General features: G+C 44.2%; 2 protein-coding genes across 4 annotated transcripts in view; one reads left to right on the top strand and one right to left on the bottom strand.

The window, feature by feature from the left end:
* Positions 1-14,341, top strand: part of SLK (STE20 like kinase) — a 50,938-nt gene extending 36,597 nt beyond the window's left edge. For 2 of the 3 annotated variants that reach the window (XM_063337953.1, XM_063337952.1), the window contains exons 13-19: positions 1,043-1,135; positions 4,507-4,636; positions 4,896-5,020; positions 5,410-5,598; positions 6,515-6,640; positions 8,225-8,338; positions 8,954-14,341. In XM_063337953.1, coding sequence (XP_063194023.1) covers positions 1,043-1,135; positions 4,507-4,636; positions 4,896-5,020; positions 5,410-5,598; positions 6,515-6,640; positions 8,225-8,338; positions 8,954-9,100 — 924 coding nt within the window. In that variant the 3' untranslated portion in view covers positions 9,101-14,341. The remainder of the gene's footprint in view (positions 1-1,042; positions 1,136-4,506; positions 4,637-4,895; positions 5,021-5,409; positions 5,599-6,514; positions 6,641-8,224; positions 8,339-8,953) is intronic. The other variant, XM_063337954.1, reaches the window with a different exon arrangement.
* A 1,465-nt stretch (positions 14,342-15,806) lies between these two features.
* The window catches only part of COL17A1 (collagen type XVII alpha 1 chain), a 56,922-nt gene continuing 46,998 nt past the window's right edge, over positions 15,807-25,730 (bottom strand). The window contains exons 42-57 of the mRNA XM_063338378.1: positions 25,430-25,456; positions 25,301-25,342; positions 25,074-25,139; positions 24,642-24,689; positions 23,496-23,609; positions 23,083-23,220; positions 22,409-22,492; positions 21,901-22,029; positions 20,643-20,732; positions 19,970-20,083; positions 19,573-19,725; positions 18,361-18,780; positions 18,029-18,169; positions 17,369-17,431; positions 17,064-17,135; positions 15,807-16,871 (exon numbers count right to left, since the gene is read on the bottom strand). Coding sequence (XP_063194448.1) covers positions 16,822-16,871; positions 17,064-17,135; positions 17,369-17,431; positions 18,029-18,169; positions 18,361-18,780; positions 19,573-19,725; positions 19,970-20,083; positions 20,643-20,732; positions 21,901-22,029; positions 22,409-22,492; positions 23,083-23,220; positions 23,496-23,609; positions 24,642-24,689; positions 25,074-25,139; positions 25,301-25,342; positions 25,430-25,456 — 1,751 coding nt within the window. The 3' untranslated portion in view covers positions 15,807-16,821. The remainder of the gene's footprint in view (positions 16,872-17,063; positions 17,136-17,368; positions 17,432-18,028; positions 18,170-18,360; positions 18,781-19,572; positions 19,726-19,969; positions 20,084-20,642; positions 20,733-21,900; positions 22,030-22,408; positions 22,493-23,082; positions 23,221-23,495; positions 23,610-24,641; positions 24,690-25,073; positions 25,140-25,300; positions 25,343-25,429; positions 25,457-25,730) is intronic.

The following is a 25,730-nucleotide window of genomic DNA, read 5'->3' as shown; positions in this document are numbered from 1 at the left end:
GGGAAAGCGGGAAGACTTTTACGTATTGCTCTGAGCTAAAAGCAGTTCTTTCATGGAAACAGGAATAGCATGTGGTGGTTTGGACTCTGTTTTCTGATGATGCTTCCACTATTAAACAAACAGGCATTTGTTTTGGAGTGCGTAGTTTTGTATTTAAGGCTTAAGAAGGCGATTTACAGTTGGAAGGAAAATGCAGCTGGTGCTCTAAAACTACCCATGCTATATTGGAGTGTGCAATGTTAGATCTTTATAATTCTTAAAAATAAATAAAACACATGAGCAAATTAACAGATTAATAGTCAGTTGATTTAGCCAGGTTATATTTAGAGTCTCTCTTCTAATCTAGTCTAATTCACCTTGGACTGAAACACGTTCTCTTCCAGTATACGTGTCATGAAAAGTTTCTTGAAAACGTACTTAGTTATTGGTGATTTTTGCTTTTAAATTCTTCAGAACCAAACACTTACAACCAATTAATATTTTATTTGCTTGTATGATTATTTTAAAGGCATATCCTGTGTAGATGTCATTTATGGTTGGAGACACTGATAATGGCATCTTATAAATTCATGTCTGAGACAGTGTCAGAAATAGCTGGTTTTCAGTGGAAGTTATTTTAAACTTCCAACCATTTTTCACAGCTTTACCATGAGGTAAACATACTCTGTAGTCCTTTTGCCATAGTGCTTCAAGAAAATACCACTCTTGCAGGTGGTGGTTTTCTTAACTATTGACTGTTGTAGCTGCTGCATGAAAACGCAAGCAAGAGCCTGCCGTTTGGGAGAGCGCTGGGCAGCATTTGCATGCACGAAGAGGCTGGCATATACCTCCTTTCTGCGCTGTGCTGGCATACATAAAGCACGTATTGTTCGCTCTCTTTCCATTAAGCTCTTTTCACTGAACTAACATCCCTGCTCCTGAAGTAACGCACGCTTCCCAGTACCTCTAGTGCTTGACCTGCATGTCCTATGTTCACAGTAATGCTTGCTGTGGAGAAAACGTGTTCTTTTCGCCACCTTCTGCATGCTTATATACACTGTAGGTTTTATGTGAAGTGGAGAAAGCACCAAAAGAGCTGAGAAAAGAGCTCATGAAACGCAAGAAAGAGGAGCTTGCACAAAGCCAGCATGCTCAGGTAACAACGGCAGCTTCAAGCTACTAAAAATACAAAAGGCAGCAGTATTCACACAGCTTGATGATTTCACTTCTTGTTGTTGTTGAGTGAATATGGAACTTAACTCAGACTAACCCTACGTACTGCTCTCTTTCTTCAAGTACTCCCATATCATGTCCTGTAGAGTATACTGTCTAGAAATGTAGGAGCTGCGATTTCCAGGTTGTGTTAACAGTAATGTGCTGTATGCTGTACCAAAAAGAATGGTATTTTTCTATGGCAAGTTTATTTAAAGCGCTTTTATGAGTGGTAAGTACCCCATAGGACCATCAAATTATAAAGGTTACAGTCAGAAGTTAGTTTTTGGCAATATAAGCACAGGGGAGGAAAATCAATATCATGCGTAAGCCTGAGGCATCTTGTTCACAGAAGCAGGTAAAATGAAGTTATTTAAATGTCAAAGTGTAGGTGTATGGAAACTTTATAAGACATCATCTGTGATTTCACACCTTCAGACTTGCTGCTTATATACGACCCAGCTAGAAAGGGGGCTAGTATTTTAGAAAAATACTGGCTTTGTGATGGCCACAGCTTGTACAGAGTGAGCTTGCACCACAACAGAGCAGGTTTGGATTGAGTAACTTAAAGGTTAAATGTTTATGTGAGCGACCTAGTAGAAAATAATAGCAACTTTATTTGATTACGTGTTTAATTCAAGAGGAGATTTACCAGGATAGAATGTGATTGGATTGCAGCGCTCTCCCCACACCAAGGATATGTGTCTCTGAACTTTTTAAGGAAACAATTAAAAAACCTACATTTTCATAATGTTTGTAGTGACTTGGTTTGTTCCCTTTCCTGGTTTCAATTCGTTGAAGTAACAAAGGTGAAAGAGATAAATTTAAAGGCAAAATACCCTTACTTGGAGTGATAAAGAAGTATTAGACAAGGTGCAGATGTTTAGTTTTAGAATATCTAGAACTTCTGCCAGTGACTATTTCTGTGTGATTAGCCTTGACATATTAAATGTATATTAATAACATACAGCAGATCTCATTTTTTCTTTTTTTTTTTTTTTTAAGAACAGAAATATATTTCATTATATTCTGACATAGGAAGTACATTGTCCCCCACAGGGCGTTGCTCAGGTTATGATTCAGTCTTTTCAGTTGTCTTCATGTACACTTTTCAACGCACAGATGCAGGATGTAAGTCTTAAAATGCAAAACAGAAAAAAGTTTTATTTCCCTCGTTTTCCAGATGTGTGTTTTCTCTTCTTCCGCTCATACGTGCTGATCAATGTCCCTGCTGTCTCCAAACTAGTTAGCACAAATTTATGTAATTAAGCACTATTCATAGTAAAAAGATCAAAATTACAATAGTTATCAACTCTGGACAAGGCACTGAAGTTTTACACAAACACAACATAATACTGTTCTCTGGTGTTTCTTATTTGTTCAGCACATGTGAGAAACAATGTGTGACTTCTCTGCTGTGTGTGCAGTGAAACCATGTATTTTAAAGATATCTGAGTGTATTTTAAAATACTTATTGGTCAAAACCAAGTGGTAATTTTATAAAGGTGGACTGCCTGGCAGTGTCTGCCTTTTTCACCATCCAACATGTTGTTTAGTAAAGTTCGTGATCTTTTTATGTGATGCTCGAGTAGATGTGGGAAGTGGAAAGGCCAGAGTGTTCTCCGAGATTGTCTGGTTTATCTTATAGTGCTAGCAAATCTAAAACTTCTTGAGATTTACCATGTAGAGAGAGCAGCGATGATATCTAAATGTTTGAGTAAAGCTCAAGCATAATTGCTTTTTGACCAGGACTAGGCTAGAACAGCTTTCCCCCCGCTCCCTCCAAATCAAAAAATTCATGGCAAAGTAAACACGGTGTTAATTGTATGTCTGCACCCTCAGAATAATAAACTTTTAATTTTCTTATCTTTTTCATCTAGAAAGGGAAACAGAGCAGTATTTTTCATCAGTCCATATCTTTGATTAGGTATAATCGACTTAACTTACAGCCATAGCCTTCCAGTCCTTTTTGTACCCCCAGGTCTGCCCGCGTCAGGACTCTTCACCAACTTATTCCGCCTCTGGTTTCTGTTTCCTGTCTAAGTGTAACTTTGCCATCCACTGGGAGAGATGAAAGCCTCATCTATTAGTAACTTTCTGTGAAGATGAAAACCAAGATTCTCCTGTTTGTAATAAAAATGACCAGCATTTAAAAGCATTAAAACCTATGCTTTTAATGAACATTTAATTCCATATGTTGCTGACAACTCTTTTAGGAAGTAGCATAGGTTCAGTAATAAAATAAATATCAGTAATAAAATAGAAATACATACTTCGGGAGACCTTTCCAGTGATCATCTGGAGCCCAGTAGTGTTTTCCTGCCTCATCCCATCTCCTTTCCAGCAGACCATCGTTAACGTTGCTCTGTTGTGTATAACAGCAAATGCTTCAGCTGCCCACCTCGGCTCTGATAGGACGCTGCCGTCATCCTTTCTTTTGACCTTTACACCATGGTAGAAACATCTGCATTAATTTCTTCTTCTTAAAGTGTGTGTGTGCATGCTTGCATGCTTGTAGATGCTTTTTTGTTTCGTTTTGGGTTTTTTTGATAGTTGCAAAGAAGAAAGGCAACAGTATGGTCTTGGGGCATGGGAGGGGGATTCTTACTACTGCCTGCTTTTCACGATGTGATGCAACAGGCTGGTACACCCCGGATAACGGGAAGATGCAGGTGATATGGGGACTGTGTCAGGCAGATGGCAAGTCGCTTTGCGAGGAGACAGCTCAGCTCTGCTGTGACAAGCTTAGAAGTCCCGCAGAAAGCAGTTCCTGCAAAAGCCGTTGTGTGTCTTGATAGCAGTCTTGCAGAACTCCCAGCCTCAGCATCTTTGCATTTGTGACAAGATAAACCACTTGAGATTGAGACACAAATCTGAAACCCAACTGTATAAATAAATAGGCATTAACTAATCATCCAAAGCAAAATAACCATACATACTTTTATTTTCTCACATCCATGAATAATTAACCCTTGATATGATGAGATCAACTTTATATTGAGTACTAGTCTTTGCTAGCTTTAAACCTGCAGCTTGTTTTGAGGAGAGACAAGAGACAGAATTGCAGATTGCTGGCTAGTTTGTTGCCTTTGGTCTTATTTTGGAAGGTGTTATTTAAACATTAAATATACTTTTACTACTCTCTACGTAGAAGATACAAGAGACGTACAATTTTATAGCCGAGGCATGTTAGCTCAAACTTTCATAGTTGTATTTGTTTTCATATATAGCTAATGCTGAGAGAACTGGGAGTTTCATTAAAATGTAATGTGGTTAGAAGAACACAATTTAATTTACTTCTATTGGTTTTTCCAGGAGCAGGAATTTGTGCAGAAGCAGCAACAAGAACTGGATGCATCTCTGAAGAAAATTATTCAGCAGCAGAAGACGGAACTAGCCACTATTGAACGAGATTGCCTCAACAACAAACAGCAGCTCATGAGAGGTATCCAGCATCAGACTCTCTTTAAAAACAGACATTTCTGTTGTATTTTAATAAAATATATTAAATGTATTTTAATAGTCCATCTTAAGTTTATGAAATCAAAGACCTTCATGCCTAATCTAAAACTGTAATGAAAACAGTTGCTATGGAATAGCGTTATTCTTGAAGTGCACTTCGAGGCCACTTCTAAGCATACGGTGGCACTTGGATTAGAAAGCATTGTATTGACCTTTCTGAACCAGCCTTCCTCTTTTTCCAGCTCGCGAAGCTGCAATCTGGGAGCTGGAAGAGCGACATCTACAAGAGAAACACCAGCTCCTCAAACAGCAACTCAAAGATCAGTACTTCATGCAGAGACACCAGCTGCTTAAGAGGCATGAAAAAGTCAGTGTTGACTTCGACGCTTTCTTTTGTGTATTATAATACCCACTTTTGCAGCAAACTGACACTTCGTAACTGCTGTAGTGGAAGTTCAGTTCCACAAAAGTTTCTCCTTTTGAATAACATCGACTTTTTAAAATGCAGTTCAGGAGTTGAACAACCGCTGGTTATATATATGTGTGTTCATATTCATTAGACCATTAGGGAATTTCATCTGGGTTGGGCATGATCCAAAGCTCTCCAGAGTAAGTGGAAGACCCCCTCTTCCCCTCTGATCTCACTGGGGCTGGTTTCTATTGAAGGAAGCTTACTCATGCTTATTGATGAAATGAGATGCAAATATGCTAACATAATAGTTACTCTGTAACATTTCCATATGGTTAACACTTTAGGAAACAGAACAAATGCAGAGATATAATCAGCGCCTTATTGAGGAGTTGAAGAACAAGCAAACTCAGGAAAGAGCGAGACTGCCTAAAATCCAGCGAAGCGAAGCAAAGACTCGAATGGCTATGTTTAAGAAAAGTTTAAGAATCAATTCATTAGCCTCTCCAGACCAAGATCGTGAAAAAATTAAGCAGGTAATTAGTAAAAACAGTTTTAATAGTGTAAATGCTTAATGTGATGTAAATATGAGTATGGGATAAAGTGCACTCTCAGCAAGTTCACGGATGGTGCAAAATCGGGTTGATGCACTGGATGAGGTCAGAAGAAGTCATCCCACCCCTCTGGGTGGGACTCGTCTAGAGTGCTGGGTCCAGTCCTGGGCTCCCCAGTACAAGACAGACATGGATTTACTGGTGTGAGTGCTGTGAAGGGCCTTGAAGATGGCTGAGGGACTGGTGGGTCTTGTTATAGGAGGAGTCCTGTGCAGCCTGCTCTAGTTGACCCTGCCTTGAGCAGGGGTTTGATCTTTACAGGTCACTTCCAACCTCAGCTGTTCTGTGATTCTGTGAAATATTTTTAAGAACACTTGATTTTTGTGGGCTTTTGAAGTAAAACTGTAGGTGTTGACTCATTCTTTAAAAGGGAATGTTGTGAAGAGGTTTAGAGGTTTGCTTTCTACTGATCCACAAAAGTCCCAAATCCCGGTTTCCCATGGTGAGCACCGGAAGGATGAAAAATATGGAAAACAGTCTTCTGTAGTTGTATAACGCCAACCTTAACCGACACTTGTAGCAACACGGCTGTGTCACTTGGCTTCAGAGGGAGAGAGTTTCAGGAGTCTGAAAGTGAAATGTGCTGCATTTGAAGGAAAAAAATTAGAATGCAGACAGAGAAATGGAATGAATGATAGACAAAACTGTGTGGGCATTCCCTTTGTAAGAATTTTAAAAAAGAAAGAATAAAGAAAATGCAGTTATTGTTTAAATCGCTTAAAAACCATTCTTTTCAGTTATGCTGTATGTATTCATTCTGTTACATACAGCTTTTTGACTCATGTAAACTGTTGCATCTAGAGGCACAATATAAAGCAGCTTTTTATTTTAATTTTAGTTTGCTGTTCAAGAAGAAAAGAGACAGAAGAATGAGAGACTGGCTCAGCATCAGAAACACGAAAACCAAATGCGGGACCTTCAGTTACAGTGTGAAGCAAACATCAGAGAACTGCATCAGTTACAGGTTAAAAATAGAGGATACTAAATGAACTTTCAGTGGGAAGACTTGGGTTAATAACAGATGCAGGCAAAGCAGAAACATCTTTTCCTTCATTTTTACTGATGGGTGTAGGTTTTTTTCAGCTTTGCTTTCAAGGCCTGCAGCCTACTCGATAACCAGATTCATATATCAGTTAATGAGAAATCATTTTAAAATGCAAGAAGAGCAAGAACCAGAAGCAGATGATCATTTCTGGAATATCTGTCAACTTCCCAGTGCTATTTTCTGTAGGCCACATTTCCTTTTAACCTGATTTTGCTGAGATGTCATTAATCAGAACAGGGGTGGGCATTACCCACAAGATGTTTGTAGCAATACACGGAATGAGGTGGTTTTTACAAAGTGCAGGCTGCTGTTTGGACTTGAGCTTCTGGAAGGTACTTGGTAGGAATTCTCTTCTTGCGATAAGGAACTCTATTTTGTCTTTTTTGGTATGCATTTTGTACAAGTTGTTGCTGTATAGCACAGGCCAGATCTCCTTTTCTGTTAAATCGGCTTTTCCCTGTTTCAGGGACACAAGGTGGTTGTAAAGCATTAAATGATCACCTGCTGATAACTTCAGCGTAGAGAAATCTTCCAACGACCAGTGAAGCTAGTGCCACTCAATTCACTCTCTTACATCCTGCGAAAACAGTCCCTGACTGTGCCACTAATACGCCTCAGTAAATCCCCAAGTACCGTGGGAGACTTGTAAGAGTTTCTGCTTAAGTAAAATTGAGCAGATTAGGGCTACTCTGAGCTGCTCCGAGAAAAACTGGCCTCTGGCTGCACTCAGGTCTAGCCAAGGGCTTGTCATTTTTGTTCCTCTGTGTTTGTACTCTGCATCAGACCCAGTTGGGACTGGAACCCTAGAAAAAAAACAAGGGGTTTAGAGACTGTAGAGACTGCCATTGCCAACTGCTCTTAAAAATCAAAGATTTGATGTAGCCAAATACTTCTTTTTTTTTTTCTTTTTTTTCTTACCATGCTTCAGAAGTTGTCAGAAAGTTAGGCTGACGCGTGTGTACCTTACTGTGAAGAATGTGAGGCGGCTGTGTCTGTTGATGATCCTTTTCATTTTTATAGGGCGATTCTGAAGCTGCTTCTGCAAACACGTTTCTCTCCTCTCTAAGCCCCATTTGTTACTCTCAGCTCCTTGGCACCAAGAGTTGAAATATTTCCAAAAAACTACCTCCTTTTTAATGTAATTGATTTTAATAAATTATACAAAGTGTCTTTAGAAAGCAAAGCAGAAATGCTGTATGACCTTGAAAAGCATTATTAGGCAGTGAAACACAGTTTTGAGTAACGCTGTCAGCTGCTGCCTTAATGACACTCAACTGTATATTTGGATTTACGAGTATTTCTTATCTCAGTTGGTTCCGATGGAAAGATCAGCTTTTGGTAATGCAGCCTCGTAACTTACTTTTATCTTGTAATTATTCACGTCACTATTTACACAGAATAAGCTAATTAAAAAGAATTAGGACAACATATGTCACTGTACAAATGTTGAGTTGCCTAATCTGAATTAGTTTTACATAAGGATTATCTTTATCTTGTTTTAAGAATGAAAAATGCCATCTACTGGTTGAGCATGAGACTCAGAAGCTAAAAGAGCTAGATGAAGAGCACAGCCAAGAACTGAAGGAATGGAGAGAGAAATTGAGACCAAGAAAAAAGGTAAATCGGAGCAATTTATGAATCGGAAAATAATCAAGAGTCGGGTCTACCAAATGCAGACAACCAAAAAGTATTGCAGAGGAGGAGAATCAAGCTACTGTACAAAACTGCTGTAGTTCAGTGAATAATAAAAGGTGTTAGAAAAATGTGCAAAAGCTGAGCAAAGGGCATGTCCAACAAAAAAGGCGTGTGTGTTATCAGCTTCTTACTGTGTTACCTCTCGCCGGGCTTGTGTGCTTATTTGCATATAAACCTTCTTAGCTGCAGGTAAATCTGGTTTTAGAAATATATTTCAGAAGCTGATAGGTTACTACAGAAATTGAGTGCTAAATAACAGGTAGAGGGTGGTGGAGGTTGTGCTTCGTTTTTATATTTTAATTTAAAATGGAAAATGCTAGATTTTCACACAGTTCAGGGAGTATCCTACAGGCAGATGATGCTCTCAGCTCGCTGTGTCTTGGTTGTCTTGCCATTTCATAATCGCTAGGTCACTTTTTTTTTTTCCTGTGTGATGGTGTGTGAAGTTACGATGTTATATCAGGCAATATGTCACCAGTATAAGAGGTTTCTTGTACTTTGCCTTGTAATCCTATGACAATCTGCTTTGGGTTTTAGACACTGGAGGAAGAATTTGCCAGAAAACTGCAGGAACAGGAAGTTTTCTTTAAAATGACTGGAGACTCTGAATGCCTTAACCCTTCCACACAAAGCCGGATTTCCAAATTCTATCCAATCCCCAGCCTTCACTCCACTGGGTCGTAACTCTGGGAACTGCTGTAGGTTTTTTTTCATATTTGGAATTCTCCATCCTCATCATCTAACCTGACTTAATCTGCGGTGTCCATCAAAGGACCGAGCGCCTCATGTTTTCAGTGGAGACAATCAGTGTCATGATCAGTTTCTTGACTTCTCGAACGGAAGAAAAGAGAAAAGGTGTTGGTATATAATGGTAATGTTATGTCCTTCCAATGTTTCAAGAGTAAGTGCGGGTTTTATCTCAGTCTCGAAAAGTATGTTATCTATGGTTTTGACTTTAAGCCTAAAATATTAATTACACTCTTTCTGATCACAAAACATGGCTTCTCATGTGAACATTTAAACGGTTGTACTATTAGTTCTGCTACTGTGTTTTTAAGTGTCCGATTTCTCCACGAGAGAATTCCACAACTGAAACTGCCATGAGAGGTTTAAAATTTTATAATGTTGAGCAGTGTCTTCATAGCAAGGACTGAAACTAATTAGTCAGAACATGCTAATAATCAGAGAAATAAACCCTTATGTTTAAACACGACTGGTAAAAGCAGAAGCCTTTGCAACTTCTTTAAAAAAAAAACAAACCTCTGGCATAAATTAAACTGAGCTGATCTCCATGACATATTTTGTCCATTAGTTCCATAATGAAATGGGGTGCTAGTTTAATTAATACAGTGCCTGAAACACATAGATATGCTAATCCTGGCAACAGGATACTGTTTTCTCATTTAAAAAAGCAACACTCCTTAGCATTGTCGTTACTGTACAAAACAGAAGATTTCTTGCTGCTACTGCCATTTTTGTTGTAAATCCTCACCCTAAAATATTTTGCACTAAAATATGTAAAGGTGAAAGAAATGCTAACTTTAAAATGCACAGTTTATTATTTTCCTTAGCTATTACAGGTGGTTAGTTCTACAAATTGAAAAACTGTAGAATGTATTTTTTAGCAAGCGGTGTGCAAAATGCACGTGCTCTCTCTAACTGTACCTGGAATGGGTAGAGCCATTTTTCTGTTCTTACCAAAGCCTGTTAATTTAAACTCCATCAGAAAAGTGGAGGTGGATGGTCATATTTATAAACAACCACGGCTAAAGTCTGATTTGATTTAGAAAGTGTTAGATTTGATTTTTTTTATTTTAGTCATTTTATTTTATAGAAAGATTTAAGTTAAACATATAGACAAACTACTTCATGAAGCTGGGTTTTTTTGCTTTTGTGTTGCCACGTACTAACATAGGCAGTTCTTATTTTTCAAGTTCGTAGATGTACAATAAGTTATTTACCTGACTGATCTGCAGTGGAAAAAATCCAAAATGTTTCTCATAAAGCTGGTAGGGAAATACAACTGTATTAGGTCACTCTTACTGCACTCCTTTTTGGTGGGCAGAATTTGAGTCATATCAAGACGGTATTACAAGCTGTGCTTTGGTATGCTGGAGTTCGGTTTGTACAATAGTATTTGCTTTCTGCCATTTGGGGCCTGACTCTTTAGTCTCTGGGTGTCAGTGTAACCGTTTTGTTTTGCTAGCTTGCATTCGGTGTGCGGCCGGTGAACATGCCATGATGTTCAGTTCATGGGAACAGTATTGATGCATGTGAATGAACTCATACATTAACAATGGACTTTAATCAGATGTGGTTGAAATCTTGGATGCTGAAATCCTTGGACGTTGAACCGATCGATACCTTCTCAATGAGGACACTTAATTTACAGCACAGTAAAAAAAAATAATTGGAAAATGCATGTTTTAATTTAAATTTTGTAACTTTTTGATAGCGTAATTACTTTAATAGCTAGCCTTAATTTCTGGCATTTTATTATATAAATGTGTATTGTGTACTGTTGTAAATTCACATACCATATCTAGAATGTTATCTGTTGCTAAATGCAAAGTTCTTTAAATTGTTTTTTCAGTAGGGTGAAAAATGTCTTTGAAGGCCTTTTACTTTTTGAATTCCACCACCGTAAATTTACTTTTACTAAAATAACATTAAATAATCTTCATCTCTGTATTTAAGGGAATTTGTTTGCAGTTTCGTATGAAGTAGGCTGAGTGCTTTACTCGGAGAGTAGACAGGGCAGGCTGATCTCCCCTTCTGGATTATCTCTACCTTCATCCACGTTCAGTCCTCAGAGGGAAATGTTAATCTTCTCCTTACATTTTTGGCAGTTTCAGTGATAAGTTGCTAATACATACTGGCATCCTCTTTACCTCTGTCTAAATCCTTTATTTGGAGATCCTTTTCAGACAAGCCTCTGCAATCGGATCTTGTTGTAAATTGTACAATGAAGTAACTGAGGTGTGTGATGGAGGGAGAGATGGAATGTAGCGATCGAAGCCTTAGCGGGTGCTTGGTGAGGTCTCCAGGTGTGGAGCGCTGTGTTCAGCAGTTGCAGCCTTGTGAACTGTGCTGAGAATCACTATCAAGAGTGAAAATATGTTTGGGTTTTTTTTTCTGGGGGATAACAGGAACTAGCAGGGGTACTTAAACCCAATTTTATCAGTCTAAATGTGTAAGTATTGCAGAACATGAGAGGCGTACAATATTGTATCAATGTCAGAAAATTCAATTCAAATTAATTTAGTCTCATATAGGCCTGGGAGAGATCTCCTGAGATCCAAAATCCAATCTCTCTACAATCACATGTCACCTCCCTTTATTTAACATTAGAAGTTCCATCTCCAAGGTAGGCAGGTGTATTTGCTCTAGCCAAAACAATGTACTTTATTACTGAGTTTTTGGCAGATCTCATTTTCCCCACGTGCCCTTCAAAAGGCGACCACAAATCAGTATTTGCTCACCTCCGTGTTCTACTACATCATAAATGCTGTCTGCAGGAAAATGAACAAAGGCAATAACATGCATCAATTGCAGTGCAATGTATTGGTTATCCTCTTGTATTTACAACTGATTCTCGCCAAAAAAAAACCTGCCTGCAGGCCCATGGCCTCTGACGGACTCAGACCTCACAACTTGTTCTTCCTGAGCTCTGAAAGCAGCTTTCGGCACCTGCTAAGCCAGCTTTCTTGGGATCAGGCCTTGTAAGTACAGGAGCTGGCAGCTCTGCTCCCCTCCCAACAGTTACTAGAACTCAGCTATTTCCAGGATCTTGTACTCCTCTGCTAAGGCAACACTGCCGGTAGCCCAGGGAGATCTTTGCTAACCGAACCTCAGGTGGTCTCGCTGTCCCTGGTCACATGAGATTCTGCATCCTGAATAAATTCTGCATCTCCCCCGAGTGGGGCTGTTGAGGGGTTACCAGCCGTGGAGCAAAGGGCTGTGTCTCAGCCCCAGCCTCTTGAATTCCAGGGGAACTTGGCTCTTTACTTTGCTGAAGGGTAAATATTCCAGCATTTGTTTCTCTGATTCCCATATAATAAATTTTTTTATCTTTCCAAGCTCTCTGCTGAATACATGAGAAACACATACAGTATGAAAAGATACGATATTGAGGCTGTTATAATTTATTAGATAGAAGATCCTCATTTATTAACACCTTCTAAAGGAAAATGTGTAATTGAATTGACACCTGAATTCAAATTCCGAGGTGGCAGTACCGCACTGTCCTGACCAGTGGCATTCACTCAAAGTGATTTTTCATACTGCTTTTAAAATACTGATATCGATATTCATTCTGAGATTCATCCTTCTTTTCAGACAACATTTTAAAATAATATCCTTTAAAAATTACATTCATGGGTATTCAATATCTAACCAATCACATGGTTAAAAAAATTATACCTCTGTCCCAGAGGACTTTCTCTATTCTAACTCCATGCTACTGATTTTATTTTTTTTCTTAATAAATAGGAAACTTGGCACCTTAACTGATATGGAGCCAAGCAAAGCAGTAGTGTGATTACTTTCACCACACCACACCGTCTTCTGTGACGGCAATGTCACATAGGAAGTTTAAGTTGATTCTCCACCTGAAACAGTATCTGCCTTGCAAGTATTTCAAGGATGCTATGGCATAGGAAAGATTTGAATGAGGTTTTTTAAATTCAGGCACTGAAATCCACTTTTAGGTAGCCTGATTTTCAGAGCTGCTGGGAAGCTGCAGCTCCTAGGGCCTGAGAAACTCTCATCTTTGCTGAAAACCAGGGAACAAACTTAAATGTGTAAATAAGCTCAGTGCTAGTTGCTCCCACTGAAGTGCTGCTTTTTGTTTAATTTGCCGTAGGGAAGGGAAGCAAGTTCTTGAGGACAGTGACAATGTGGTGATTGGAGGGAAGGGCAGGGAGGAGCATTGTGGATCCTCACTAGGTAACTTTCTGCTTTTATGTTAGCATTTACAAGCTGGTCATTTGACTTCAAAATCTGTACTTCTGGATCTCAGAAACTTCCTTGTGTTGATGTGTCCACGTGTACTTCCCATTCCCTGGCGACTTCTGCCATCTTCACAGCAGACACAAAACAAGGTCAGAGAGAATTAACCTTCCTCGTTTGGAGGCAAGTCAAGGCCAGGATGCTCTGTTGTTTCTCAGTCTTACAAAAGATGGAAACAGATAAAGGCAAGGAGAAGACAAAAGAAACTTTATAGCGTTTCTCTACATGGCTTGTTCTCCATCCCCTTTCTCTCGCCTCCATCCTCATACTTCATTTCTGTAGCTACTTCTGTGCCTCTGGCGTTCGGGCAGTCAGTGGTGCCAGAGAAAGACGACAACCTCCTAAATAAGAACATGCTCAAAACCAGCTCCTGAATAAGGGCTCATGTGCGTCCACTGTGCTGAAAGCAGAAGGTAGTCACTGAGCCCAAAGTTGCTCTGATTTTCAAATATCTCTTCCACAGTTATCAAGTGAGGTGGGAAAGCCTCTTTCTTACTGATCATCAATCCGAATATGGTGGAAAGAACAAAGTAGAAAGGGACGTTGAGTGAACTCAGTGATGTTGAACTGTCACACCCCTGTTTTCCGTAAGAAAGCCAAGCAGAGTGCTGCTCTGTGGTAAAGCAAACACACCTGAGGCATCTCCGTCCTCACATTGTCCCAGCAGTTTGTTGAATGTTTTGTGTTAACTGCAAACCAAGTCATTTTTGCCTTACAGAAAGCAACCAAAAATGGATAGATGAGCAATTGGCTAAGGGTCTCTGTATGTACAGCTCATGGAAGTGAACTTGCAGTAGCAGCCATACAACAGTTTGGGGGTTTTTGTCTTGTTTTTAAAATTAATTTGATTTCATGGCTTTCTGTAGAATATTGTAATAATTCTGCTGTAAATACAATAAAATCACAGTTTGCTGAGATGGCCTCTGTTTTGTTCATGGAAGACTCCCGTGAAATACAAGTGATTTATGAGTGAATGGGACAACTTAGAATTTTTAAAATAACTGAGTGTAAGAAGTACTTAACATTATGCAGCATGTTGCTCCCTGACAGGAACAGCCCAGGGCAGGAGTGCAGATTTAGCACAAACCTAGAAGGACTCTGTTTTCAGTGTCTGCCCTGCCCTGTCTGTGGGAATTCAACTGGGGGTTGTAGGAGCTCCAGTTTCTGCCCCCCGGTCCACAGGCCCTCCCTTGTGACAGCCACCCCTCCTACTCGAGTACAGAGGAAGGAATGAGGTGCCACTGTTCGGCAGCGGAGCCCCCTGAGCAACAGGCCAAGCGCCACAGGCTGGGTTCTGAAGCAAATGAGAGATTGTGGGGCTGCGGAGCCTCAGACCACTCTCACCTGCCTAATCCTGCCCTGTGACACAACCTGCAAGCACAGTGCGGCGCTCGTCAGCACTTCAGGGGTGGCTTCAGGCACGGAAACACAGCTGCTGTGCTCAAACATGACAACACACGCGTGGTGGTGGTGTTCTTAAGGGAGAATTAAAAGGAAAGGTCTCACCTCAGCAGAGCCAGGTGGGGGGTATGAATCACCCAGAAGGACGCAGGCTTTATTGGCAAACACTGCAAGGTGCTGTGCTCTGAAAGCTGACCTGGCTCACACAAGCCTTTGCTCTAAACTCTTCTAAGCAATAATGTGGGAAGAACACCAAAACTTGACATCGCTAATGCTGAAAATAAAAATAGACAATGGGTGTTTAAACCTGGACTGAAAACAAGCAATTCAAGCAAGTTGTTCTGCTAAAAAAACCTGCTTGGGCCAATATCTGAAACTAAAGTAGCGCTTCAGTGTGTGTGCGCGCGTACATGTGTGTGCGTGGCCCCAGGAACACCATAAAGCTGATGTGTGTTACATGTGCAGTGACCAGGTGATGGGGCATCACACACACGGTGACCAAGCACTGTGCCAGGGGCTGCCAGCCGCCCTGGCCTCTGCCAGGCGTCAGCTCAGCCATCACCCCGCCCCCACCCCAACACTAAAATACATAAACTCTACAAGTATTGCTTCGCTGCGAGGAAGAAGCTGGTGGCTGTGGCACCCTCGGACAATGAGCAGCAGCTCCTGCTAATGTAACTGCCAACACCTGAGAAGCAGCTCGGTGTCTGCTTGGATCGCGGACCAGTGATGAGAAACAAACCAGCCACCATCAGCCACCCAAACCACGAGGTGTGTCTGCCCATGGCCACAGCGCAGCTGGCACTGACTGCCCAGTGTAACACTGATCAGGCAAGCTTGGGGTGAAAAACACACTTTAATTGGGCTGTTTACATTAAAAAATTCTTTTTCCCCAATGTTTAAAAACCAGAAAAAAAAATACAAAAATATTTTTTAACAGATCAACAAATTATATTTAAAAGTGCTTCAGTTTGGTCCCTGTGCATGTCACGTCTCGCTGTGCAGCTATAAACAGGCCTCGCAAAGCACGTGCCAACCCAGGCTCCCTGCCAAGTACTTGCATGTGCTGCAGCCCATCTCTGTCTGGGCCCCTGTGGTACCAGTTTGTCCAAGGAGCTGGGCTGGGGAGGGGGTTAATGCACGTGGAGCACTAGAGCATCGCAAAACTGCCAAGCTGGGAGGGCATCCCTTTCCAAAGCAAGTCATGGGCCGGGGTGATAGCGGTGTCAACCCCAGGGGTCTGAAAGCTCTACAGTGGGGACTGGGGGGCAGGCGTCAGCACCACCACGCAGCTGGGTGGGGAAGGCAGAGCCCAGCTAGTTGTCCCTGTGCCCCCGCTACACTGCAGCAGCCGGCCACTGGCAGGGCTGGGCTCGGTGTCTCATGCTGGTTGCTGTTTGGGGTATCTCAGTGCAGCCGGCCCCTTCCCAGAGACCCCCGAGCCACAGCCCCACTCACTACCACCAGCACCTGCTTCACCAGGTCCTCCTGCTTGTGGCCGGCACAGAGAGCATGCAGAAGGGAAAGCCCAGTGCAGTGAGCAAGCTTAGTCCCAGGGTTTCTTACAGGGCCTTTTGTCCTGTGGGCTGAATCTAATCTCTGAAAAATGATGCATTTGGTGGGGGAGGGATTGGTTTCTTCTATTCTTTTTGCTGGATAGTTGGCTAGTTGTTAAAAAAACAGGTTTTTACATAGCTGGGAGTAAGACAAGAAGCCTGGATGGGGTACGACAGGAAGCCCTTGTCAACCCGAAGGCATAGAACCCTGGGAACTCAGGGGAGCTAAGCCAAATATCAGCAACAGGAGCAAATACCCACGCTAGGGCCATGCTGGACATGTAAAAGAGCCATTCAAATCTCAGCAGCGACACTGAACTATCAAGTCTAAATGGTTAGCTGATCAGCAAGGATGTTTTAGCATTAAGGCAGATTCAAGCTAATTCTCTTTGGGCTGCTGGGAATGCTGCCCAGTGCAGAACTGAGCCGGCTCTTTCCTTAAACCCCAACACTTCTTCTTTTTCTTCTGCCAACATACACTTGTTCACCTGGGGACAAGGAAGTCAAAAGGAGGGTTATTTTAAAAGTTCATGTGGGGGAAAAAAGACAAAAGAACCAAAATAAAAAAAAATGAGGCCTTGTGGGTTTCCAGCAGTTCCCAAAGATGGACTGGTGCCTGGGGAAGCCTCCACTCCCTGACAGGTAAACCCTGCTCTCCTGGGGATGGCAGATGTTCTTACCTTTCTCTCCTTTCTCTCCTTTCGGTCCCCTGGGCCCATGGCGTCCTGGCGGCCCCATCGGTCCAGGGTCACCTGAAGGAAGGAGAAGACCAAGTTTGCCCTTGAGCGTGACTGGCCCATGAACAGGGACAGGCCAGAGTAAGGAAGACCAACTCAGGATGATGCTGGGGCTAAGATCCTGAAGGTGCCACCTCCACTGCGCAGAGGCTGTGACCTTGAGCAGCCCAGTGCTGTCCGTCTCTGTGGACACAGCGCTGCTTCCTGGGCATTACACGCCTTGAGAGGGAAAGAATGGCAAGTCTTACCTTTGGGTCCAGGATAACCCCTCTCTCCCTTTTCACCGGGTGGCCCCTGGATGGTACCATATGCTGGAGAGAGAAATGAAGGAGAGGATGAATGAGTGGGACAAACCACTTGCAAAGGGCGCTGCGTTGATGTAGAGAAGCAGTGAGTCACACTGGGAGGACATTTCTCTAGGTTAGATGGGATTAGACTGAGCAGGTTTTTCAAAAATGGTTTTGGTCACAGCCATGTCCTGGGGCAGGCTGTGATCTCATTTCACCAGTGCTGCTCTGCCACCCTCTCTGGGTGTCCTGGCTGTCACCAGGTCTGGAGCTGGCCCATGCTCAGGGAGGGGAATTTGAGAACAGAGTGAGCAGCTGTCTCATATTGCTCTACATGTGCCAGCCCAGACATGTTAAAATGGGCCACGGGAATTGCAAGCACATTGGCCTGCAGGGTTTGGGATGAGTTTCCTACAAGTAGTGGGAAAATCTGATGTCCTTCTGAATGATGAGACTGCAGCTCCCCAGCAAGGAAGGAAGGAGACAGAACAACTGTTTGCCTCCAGCTTTTGTATCTTGACAGTATTTTTGCAGAACACAAAGGTGAAGAGATCACTAGGTCTATGAAAATCTGGAGAGATCATGCATGAGCCAGAAACACCAAGTCAATACGTCACTTACTTCTAAAGAAGTCCATGAGGTCTGCGGTGACATTGCCATAGGCTGCAAAGACCCTGCTGATGCCAGGGGGACCAGGAGGGCCTGGAGGACCTGCAGGTCCCTGTGCAGTGTAAGACATCAGGTCCTGGAGAATACCTTGGCCTGAGGAATAAAGACGTAATTCGAAAGGAGCTCTAGGAAAACTGTGGCTGGGTGTTGAGGCAGGAAGGTGTAAGGGAGAGCTGTGGGCAGCAGGAAGGATGAGGGAAGTGAACAGCATGACACCAGGCACAGGAGGTTATGAGCTGTGGGCTGGGACAGGGATGGTCAGGACAAGCAGACATTCCACTTACTCTGTAGGCTCTCTGACACGCGGAGTGCCAGCTCGTTGTAATCCAGGGAACCACTGAAGGAGCTGCTGTAGGATCTACTTGAACTGGCTGATCTCCTGTGTGATTCCTCTTCTGTCAGCAACCCATCGAAAGACCCATCATTGCCCATGGAGGCATCATAGGAGCCATCACTGCCCATCGAGGCACTGTAAGATGACATGCTGCTCATGGAGCTGCCATATGAGCTGCCTGTGCCCAGTGATCCCCTGTCGGATCCCTCAGAATCAAGGGATCCTCCATGCAACCGCTCGGAAGTCCGTAACCCTTGGTATGATGACGACATAGACCCAGACACCAAGCCACTATCTCCTTTGGGTCCTGGTGGTCCTCGTGGTCCAGGGGGCCCAGGTGGCCCTGAGATATAGCTCCGAACTTCATCACCTGCAAAATACAAGAGGGGGTACTTCAGGGACACAGGGGTACCTGGGCAGATGTCCCGTGCTACCACCTGAATGAAGACGGGAGTGTGAAATTCTGTCCCACCAATCATCAGAGTAACCCTAATCCAGTGCCATTTCTCAGGCAACAGGTAGGTATGTCGACCTTGATCTCTACAGCTGGCATGACACTCTCCTCCTTCCCATCTCTCCCACAATTTTGGGTCTCCAATCTTGGAAACACGCCCAATGATTTTGCAGAAGCATTCTTCTCAGGCCAATTTCAGCACCTCTGCCAACACAGCTGTTCTGTGACCAGTGTCTCACAAGTGAGGGGATCCCCATGTTTTTGCCAGGCTGCCCTGGATGACTTAGCAGCACGAGGCCTCCGACCAGTGCTGCTTCACAGCTGGCTCAGTGCTGCCCTCCAAGCCCTACATCACCCATTGCTCTGCAGGCAGGTGTTTGTCAAAGAAAATGCGTTTCTCAGAGCAAAACTCTGCTGGTGACCTTACTCAGGACTCACTGTTCAGTACAGGCCAATTGTAACTGCCCAGCGGCTGTCCCTTTTGGCTCACAACATGAACTTTTGCCTTGCAGTCGGACTGAGAGGAGACAAGCCTACGGAGTGCAGGGTAGTCCTGCATAGATCTGTCTGTAGAGATAAGGTGCTGCTGCTGCAGCCCCAATTCAGAGAAGGCTTCTACAGGCCTGCCTCAGCTCTGGCAGAGCCAGAAGCCTACAAAAGGCAAAGCATGGCTCGTGGTGAGAGGGAGGGTGGATGGCATCCCCTTACTCTTCAGGTACTGGATCAGCTCACTCCTGAACTCGTCACTGTGGGTGATGTCAGCATAGGACAGGAGGCCGGTTCCTGAGAAGCCTGGTGGTCCTGGAGGGCCAGGAGGACCAGGTGGACCCTGGACTCCAGAGAAGGAGGAGTATCCCACACCTGGAGAGAGAGGAAGAATTATTTTCTGACAGTGAGAGGACAAGGAAATCACACACGTCTGGGCATCTCAAAAGTTTAAAGGCTCCAAGCCCAACTTCCATCCTTTTCCAGCTGATGTTGATGAAATTATTTTTTTTAAAGTGACCTTGTTTTCAATGGGCAGTCACAGACCCTGGTAAGTTAAATCTCAGCCTCAGTCCCCCCAGAATCTCCCTGCCAGCTGTGAGAAACACAAGTGCTTTACTTTGTAGGTAAGCAGAGACGTCCTCCAGAGAGGTGCCAGGTGATCCAGGGATCCCTGGAGGGCCTGGGGGCCCTGCAGGACCAGGGGGCCCAACAAGACCACTGAATTCAGAGTCTGTAAGACACAAGGGAAGAAAAGGGTCACACAAACCACCACAATCCTGATGAACCTTCCCTGACAATACAGGTAATGCCAACTACAACCAAGTATAAGGTACTTTTTTTTCTCCCCAGAACCTTCTGGTGCAGCCTTCCTGGTGCATCTGACTTCCCTGCATGTAGACAACACACTGGGAAGTCAGGAGATCCTAAAGAGGGCAAGAAGGCCCTATTTTTAAACATACTTCTAAACAGTGGCATAAGAAATTCCTTTATGCCGCAGAGTTTGGAGAAGACAAAGGGCTCCTCCATCCCCATCCCCAAGACAGCACCTTGCTGCTGCTCTGCTCTCTACAGGAGCATGGTGAGCTGCCCACAGCCCCTCGTGGTGTGTGCAGGTCCTGGCAGAGCCCAGGAGGCCTGCAGTGCTGCTAACTAAGGCAGAGGGACCATCAGTGTTCATGGAGGGTTATTTGTGGCCGGGGCAAAAGGGCAAATTCTATGACTAAGCCTGCAAAAAAAGATGCTGGGTGTGTGTAGGGACAAATGGCAGGGGAGTAAAGAATTTCGCTTACTTCGCAGGTATGCTGTCAGGTCACTGTAAGATATACCAGGTGTCCCTGGAGGCCCAGGTGGTCCAGGGAGCCCAATGCTCATCCCAGAATCTGCAAAATCAAACAGACCCAAGAATAGCACATCAACAAAACAGACCGTTACAGTGTGAGCAGACAGGCTGCAGGGCTTGTTCACAGGCAATGCACGAGGGACTCCTGCAGGGTGAAGTATTCCCATCAGCAGATTGTGCTGAGAAGCAGGGCTCAAGCCTTGTTCTGGCCTGGAGTTAAAACTTGCCCTGTTAATCCCAACACAAGGGCACCTGCAGACAGGCAGCCATCAGGCTTCTATTCTTGGCAGAAGTTCTGCATGTTTCATGAACCCCTGCTATGGGGGCGAGGGGGCACCCAGGACATGCAGCTCAGCTGTGACCCACTGGCTGATGCATGTGCTGCTCTTCCTGTGTCTGCCTAGCTGCAAGCAGCTCTGGTGCAAAAGTTTGCACCTCTGTGATTTTCTTTAATTAAATGTCCTTGCTGATAAAATGCAGCTGTCCTGCTTGAGCTGTTGGGGTGCTGCTGTTAAACAGCAGTTTCCTGCTTCCAGAGCCAAGGAGGAAATTCTCACCATCTTTAACGGGAGCAGCCCGTTAGTGAGATCTGGTCTCCAAGGACAGTTCAGAGAGAGTGAACACAGACCAGGCTGTGCTTTTAAGCAGATGGTTGCAGCTACCAGGATTAGGCATTTTAGCACTGCTGTTGGGGATGTCCCAAAGTCCTCTCTGTCCGACAATTCTTGCATGCCTTATCACCCTCTTACAGATGGGAAAACAAAGCAGAGCGGTGGAATTTGTTTCAACTAACTTTAAACTTCTAAGAATTTATTGCCTGGGCTGCCTCAACACAAAGTGGGCACTTCCCACAAAGTGGGAAGAGATCAACTCTTCCACAGAAAGATGTATCTTGTCCACAGAGCCAGTGAGAAAAGGGTTATAAACACACTTGAAGGTGTCAATGGGACTTCTAAGTTGGCTAAGATGAAATGATGTTCCTAAGTTCAGTTTTAAGCAAAGTGAGAGCTCATTACTAGAGTCTGTAGATAGTATTTTAGCTACTGGGTATCTTTGTTCTCTTCCAAGTCTCTCGCAATCCCTGTGAGGAGGCCTCTGTACATAGAGATTCACACAGTTGACACTGGAAGAGTTTTCACTGATAGCATGAGGTTTCTGCCCAGCTCCCAGAGGAACAGAGGGAAATGCACACTAATAAAGACCATTACTTGTCAAGTAGCTGATAAACCGTCTGGTCAGCTCATCATAATCCAGTGACAGAGACATGCCATCTCCCCCTGGTCCAGGAGGTCCCGGTGGGCCCTGAGGTCCAATTAGATACCGACGAATTTCTTCTCCTGGAAATGAAAAATGCATCTTTTAAGACTGTCCAGCTGCTGCAAAGGCGACAGGTGTGAGAAGTTACCAGCCTGTGAGCTGAGTCCCCGCCACCACTACGAAGACCATCAAAATGTATGGATGCAAAGCTCCTTTCCCCCTCTCCTCCTTTTACAAGTGTGAACTGCCCTGTGTATGGTGTCAGAAACATTTGTGACAGGGCTGGGAACGTCCCACAACCCAGGGTTTGAGGAAGATGAGAATTTGCATTGATAAAGGCCTCCAAAGGTGCTGCTGGTAACTCCAGTTGGAGACAGGAGACTGGAAGGGAAGGGCAGATCACCAGGCTGCTGCGATGTTTTACCCCCAACCCCCATCTTTCCCTTGAGGATCACTTACTCTGCAGCATGTCCAGAAGTTCTTGGTACAAAACGGATGTAGTTGATACTGAACTGGCAAATGACTGATAGCGATCTGAAGAGCCTGTGGGAATAAAAAGGTTTTATGTCAGGCAGGGTTAAGAGGAGACAGAAGGGGAAGAGGAGTCAGGCAGGGACAAAGGAGAGCTGAATTAATCTGGTTTAACTGGGCTTCCCATGCCACCAGCCATGAATCTGATGCTGTCTCACACAGCCTGGTTGTCTCCACAGCGGTGTGGTCTGACTGAGATTCCAGGCTGCTTCCAAAAGCTCTAGAAATATAATCTACCCAAGCATACCAAGCCCCAAGCCCTAAGCATACCAGACAGCCCCAGAATACCTGAGACCACATATACCAAATACAGCCACCTCTGTTTGGGTCTTGGGGACATTACAGGATCTAACAGCTATGTTTAATATGAGACTTTTTAAACAGCAGCAACTGTTAGTTAATGTAACCATCAAAAGGGGACAAAGCTCAGAGGCCACCTCAGCTGTATGGAGTCCTGGGCCAAGACGGCAGAAGATGAATAACTAGCTTGGGGTGCTGCTATTTAAAGACTGTTGTTTCTCCTCCAGTTCTTACCTCCTAGGTGTTCCACAAGCTCAGACAAGAGCATGACTCAGTACAGAGCTTACCAACATGGTGCTTACTTGTCATATAGCTCATAACACGGGTAGCCAGCTCCGCATAATCCAAGTTTGTCCCATCCGCAGTGGTGATGACTCCAGGTGGGCCTGGAGGGCCTGGTGGGCCTTGGGCACCAGTCAAATAATGCCTTACGTTGTCACCTAGGTATGAAGCCCAAGATATGCCCACATCACTAGAGGGAAGACAATGGTCACAGGCACAATTACTGGACTCTCTTCCCCTGGCAAAAAGCAGGCTGATAGAAGGGCAGTTCTGCAGAGGCCACAGTGGGCAACAGCACTTCATAATATTCAACAAAAATAAGGCCAGAGCAGTAGGGCTGCTGCTTCTAAAGGGAGAGTGACAAGGGACTCAGGGAGCAAAAGAGAGATAGGCATGCATCTGCTGACCCATGGCAAAATCTCATTATACTCACTCTTTAGGTAGTCAGTGATGTACTGCTGAATCTCTTGAGATGAACTTCCACCTGGGCCAGGAGGACCGGGTGGCCCAGGAGGTCCTGGAGGTCCCTGAATTTGTCTGGATCCACCTACAGAAAGCAGTGTAAGGAGAAGGAATGTTTTTGGTATGGTTGCATTAGACCATGCAATGTTAAAGTGTGTTCCCACAGGTCTGGGAAGAGCTTTGAGAACGGACTATGGAGGGGCTCCCCCTTCATTGCTAAACATAGTCTGAGCATGGGCAATTAGGCAGCATAACATCTTCAACTAATTTGGCATCTTATAGTTCAGCCTACACAGCTCTGCAGGGTTGAGTCCAGAGATCTCCCTGGCTTGGCGCTGACAGACCTGGTCAGTTTGTGCACCGGAGTGCACCGCATAGATGGAGATCCATAAAGGAGTCAACCTCATTAGGCTAACCTCACTGCCCTGCTGCTCCCAATCCCAGCCAGCCTGGGCAGCACCAGCTCAACAATCTCCTCGCTGGCCTCCATTGCAAGATACAGGTGAGCCCGGTGTGACTCCTGCCACCATGGTGCTGAGTGACACCTCATGCTCTTTAATGTGTCTGTCCTCCCAGCACCCTTAGGCAGTATTCCAAGGACATGATGTGGAGATGCCGAGGGCTTGTTCACGTGGAGGGACAACTTAAGTTAATGCATATGCATTTTTTTGTGAAACTGCATGCATTAATATCCTGCATACAGAGATGCTCTTATTCAGAATGCAAGCAGCTTAATTCACATGAATCCACCCAAGGGTAAGTAAAACCGAACAAAGGACACTTTTGTTCTGATCAGAAGTGTTTCCACAAGAGGATTCAATGCAGCTTCCCTAATCCCTTGTGGAACATGGTTAGCCAACCTGGAATCCCTTTCTTTCATGTCCCATGAGGGCAAACTCTGGCTCAAAGGATTCCCAGTAAGCTGGAAACAGAAAACTTGCAATTCTTAAATTGTCTGATTTAAGGCAGGCTATCAAAAAAGAGGTTCTGAACACAAACTCCGTCAGTGTTAGGCTGACATCCACACTTGTAAAACCCAAAGGAGCTTTTTCAAAGTCTCCACCAGGATGTCAGCATTTCCTGATAATATCCAAGCAATGATGGTATGGCCTCTTACCTCGAGATGCTCCTGGGATGCCAGGAGCGCCTGGGACACCTGCATCACCTGGAAACCAGAGTGAGGGAGACAGACAATTGTAATGGGTGTCACTGCGCGTTGCATATTTGGTCATGTGAAACAGTTGAGCTACATGTTGTCAGAGAAGCAACTACCCAGACCTTGTAATGACTATCTTGAATTAGCAGCTTGTTGGGGAAGAGCAGAAGGAAGAGGCCACAACAGCTTTCCTGAGCCTTCTGTGATCTGACCAGGTGCCTTGTGCTCAGAGCAATTCTATTGCCATGGTCCTGCTCTGCCTGAAAAGGCAGGGGTGGGCACAGCTGTAATTCTCAAAGGACCGGGTTGCTCCATTCTTTAGTCTCAACCACTTCTGGCTTTGCAAGGCCACCAGCAAAGAAAGAAAGAAGATTTTAAGATTTTTAACTTCACCTTTGGGCCCAGGTGGGCCTGGCGGACCTGGAACTCCTGGAGGTCCCTGCATGGTAACTCTGTCACCTGCCAGTTGCAGAAGGAGTGTCAGAGATTCACAGGAATAAAGCATGTGGACAAAATCCTGGCCCTGCTAAAACTACAACAGAATCCTAGAGCAGGATTTTGCCCCCTGGTTTCAGCCTAGGGACCAGGAATTCAAAAGAGGAAAGGGGGCACAGACTGACCGTGGGAGGAGAACGCTGAAAGGCCAGGCTCACCCGGTTCTCCTGCAAAGGACACAGAAATGGAGGAGCAGTCATATACACAGGCACACTACCCTGCACCCCACTGATATCTCCTGGAAGCCTTCTTACCTGTGAATCCCCGTGGACCTCGTTCGCCTGTGAACAGAGGAGCAGAGGAACAGTGTTAGCATTTGCTTTGTTCTGATCTGCAACATCCCAGCCCACACTGCAGAATATTATCATGGCCTTCAATTTGCAGGGCAGAAATGGGTAAAGGGAGCAGATCCCCTCTTTGCCTGCCAGCTGAGAGCTGAGCTACACTTCACAGAGCCACCTCCTTGCACCAACTTAGCTAAGTCCACACTGCATTTGGCAAAAAGATTGCTCCCCACTAACGGCAAATCTGAAGCTCTGAATGCTCCTGAATCTA

The sequence above is a fragment of the Chroicocephalus ridibundus genome, chromosome 6, assembly GCF_963924245.1.
Source record: "Chroicocephalus ridibundus chromosome 6, bChrRid1.1, whole genome shotgun sequence".
NCBI classification, from domain to species: Eukaryota; Metazoa; Chordata; class Aves; order Charadriiformes; family Laridae; genus Chroicocephalus; species Chroicocephalus ridibundus.
Note: the sequence above shows the minus strand (reverse complement) of the source record. Positions and strands in the feature narration are given on the sequence as shown.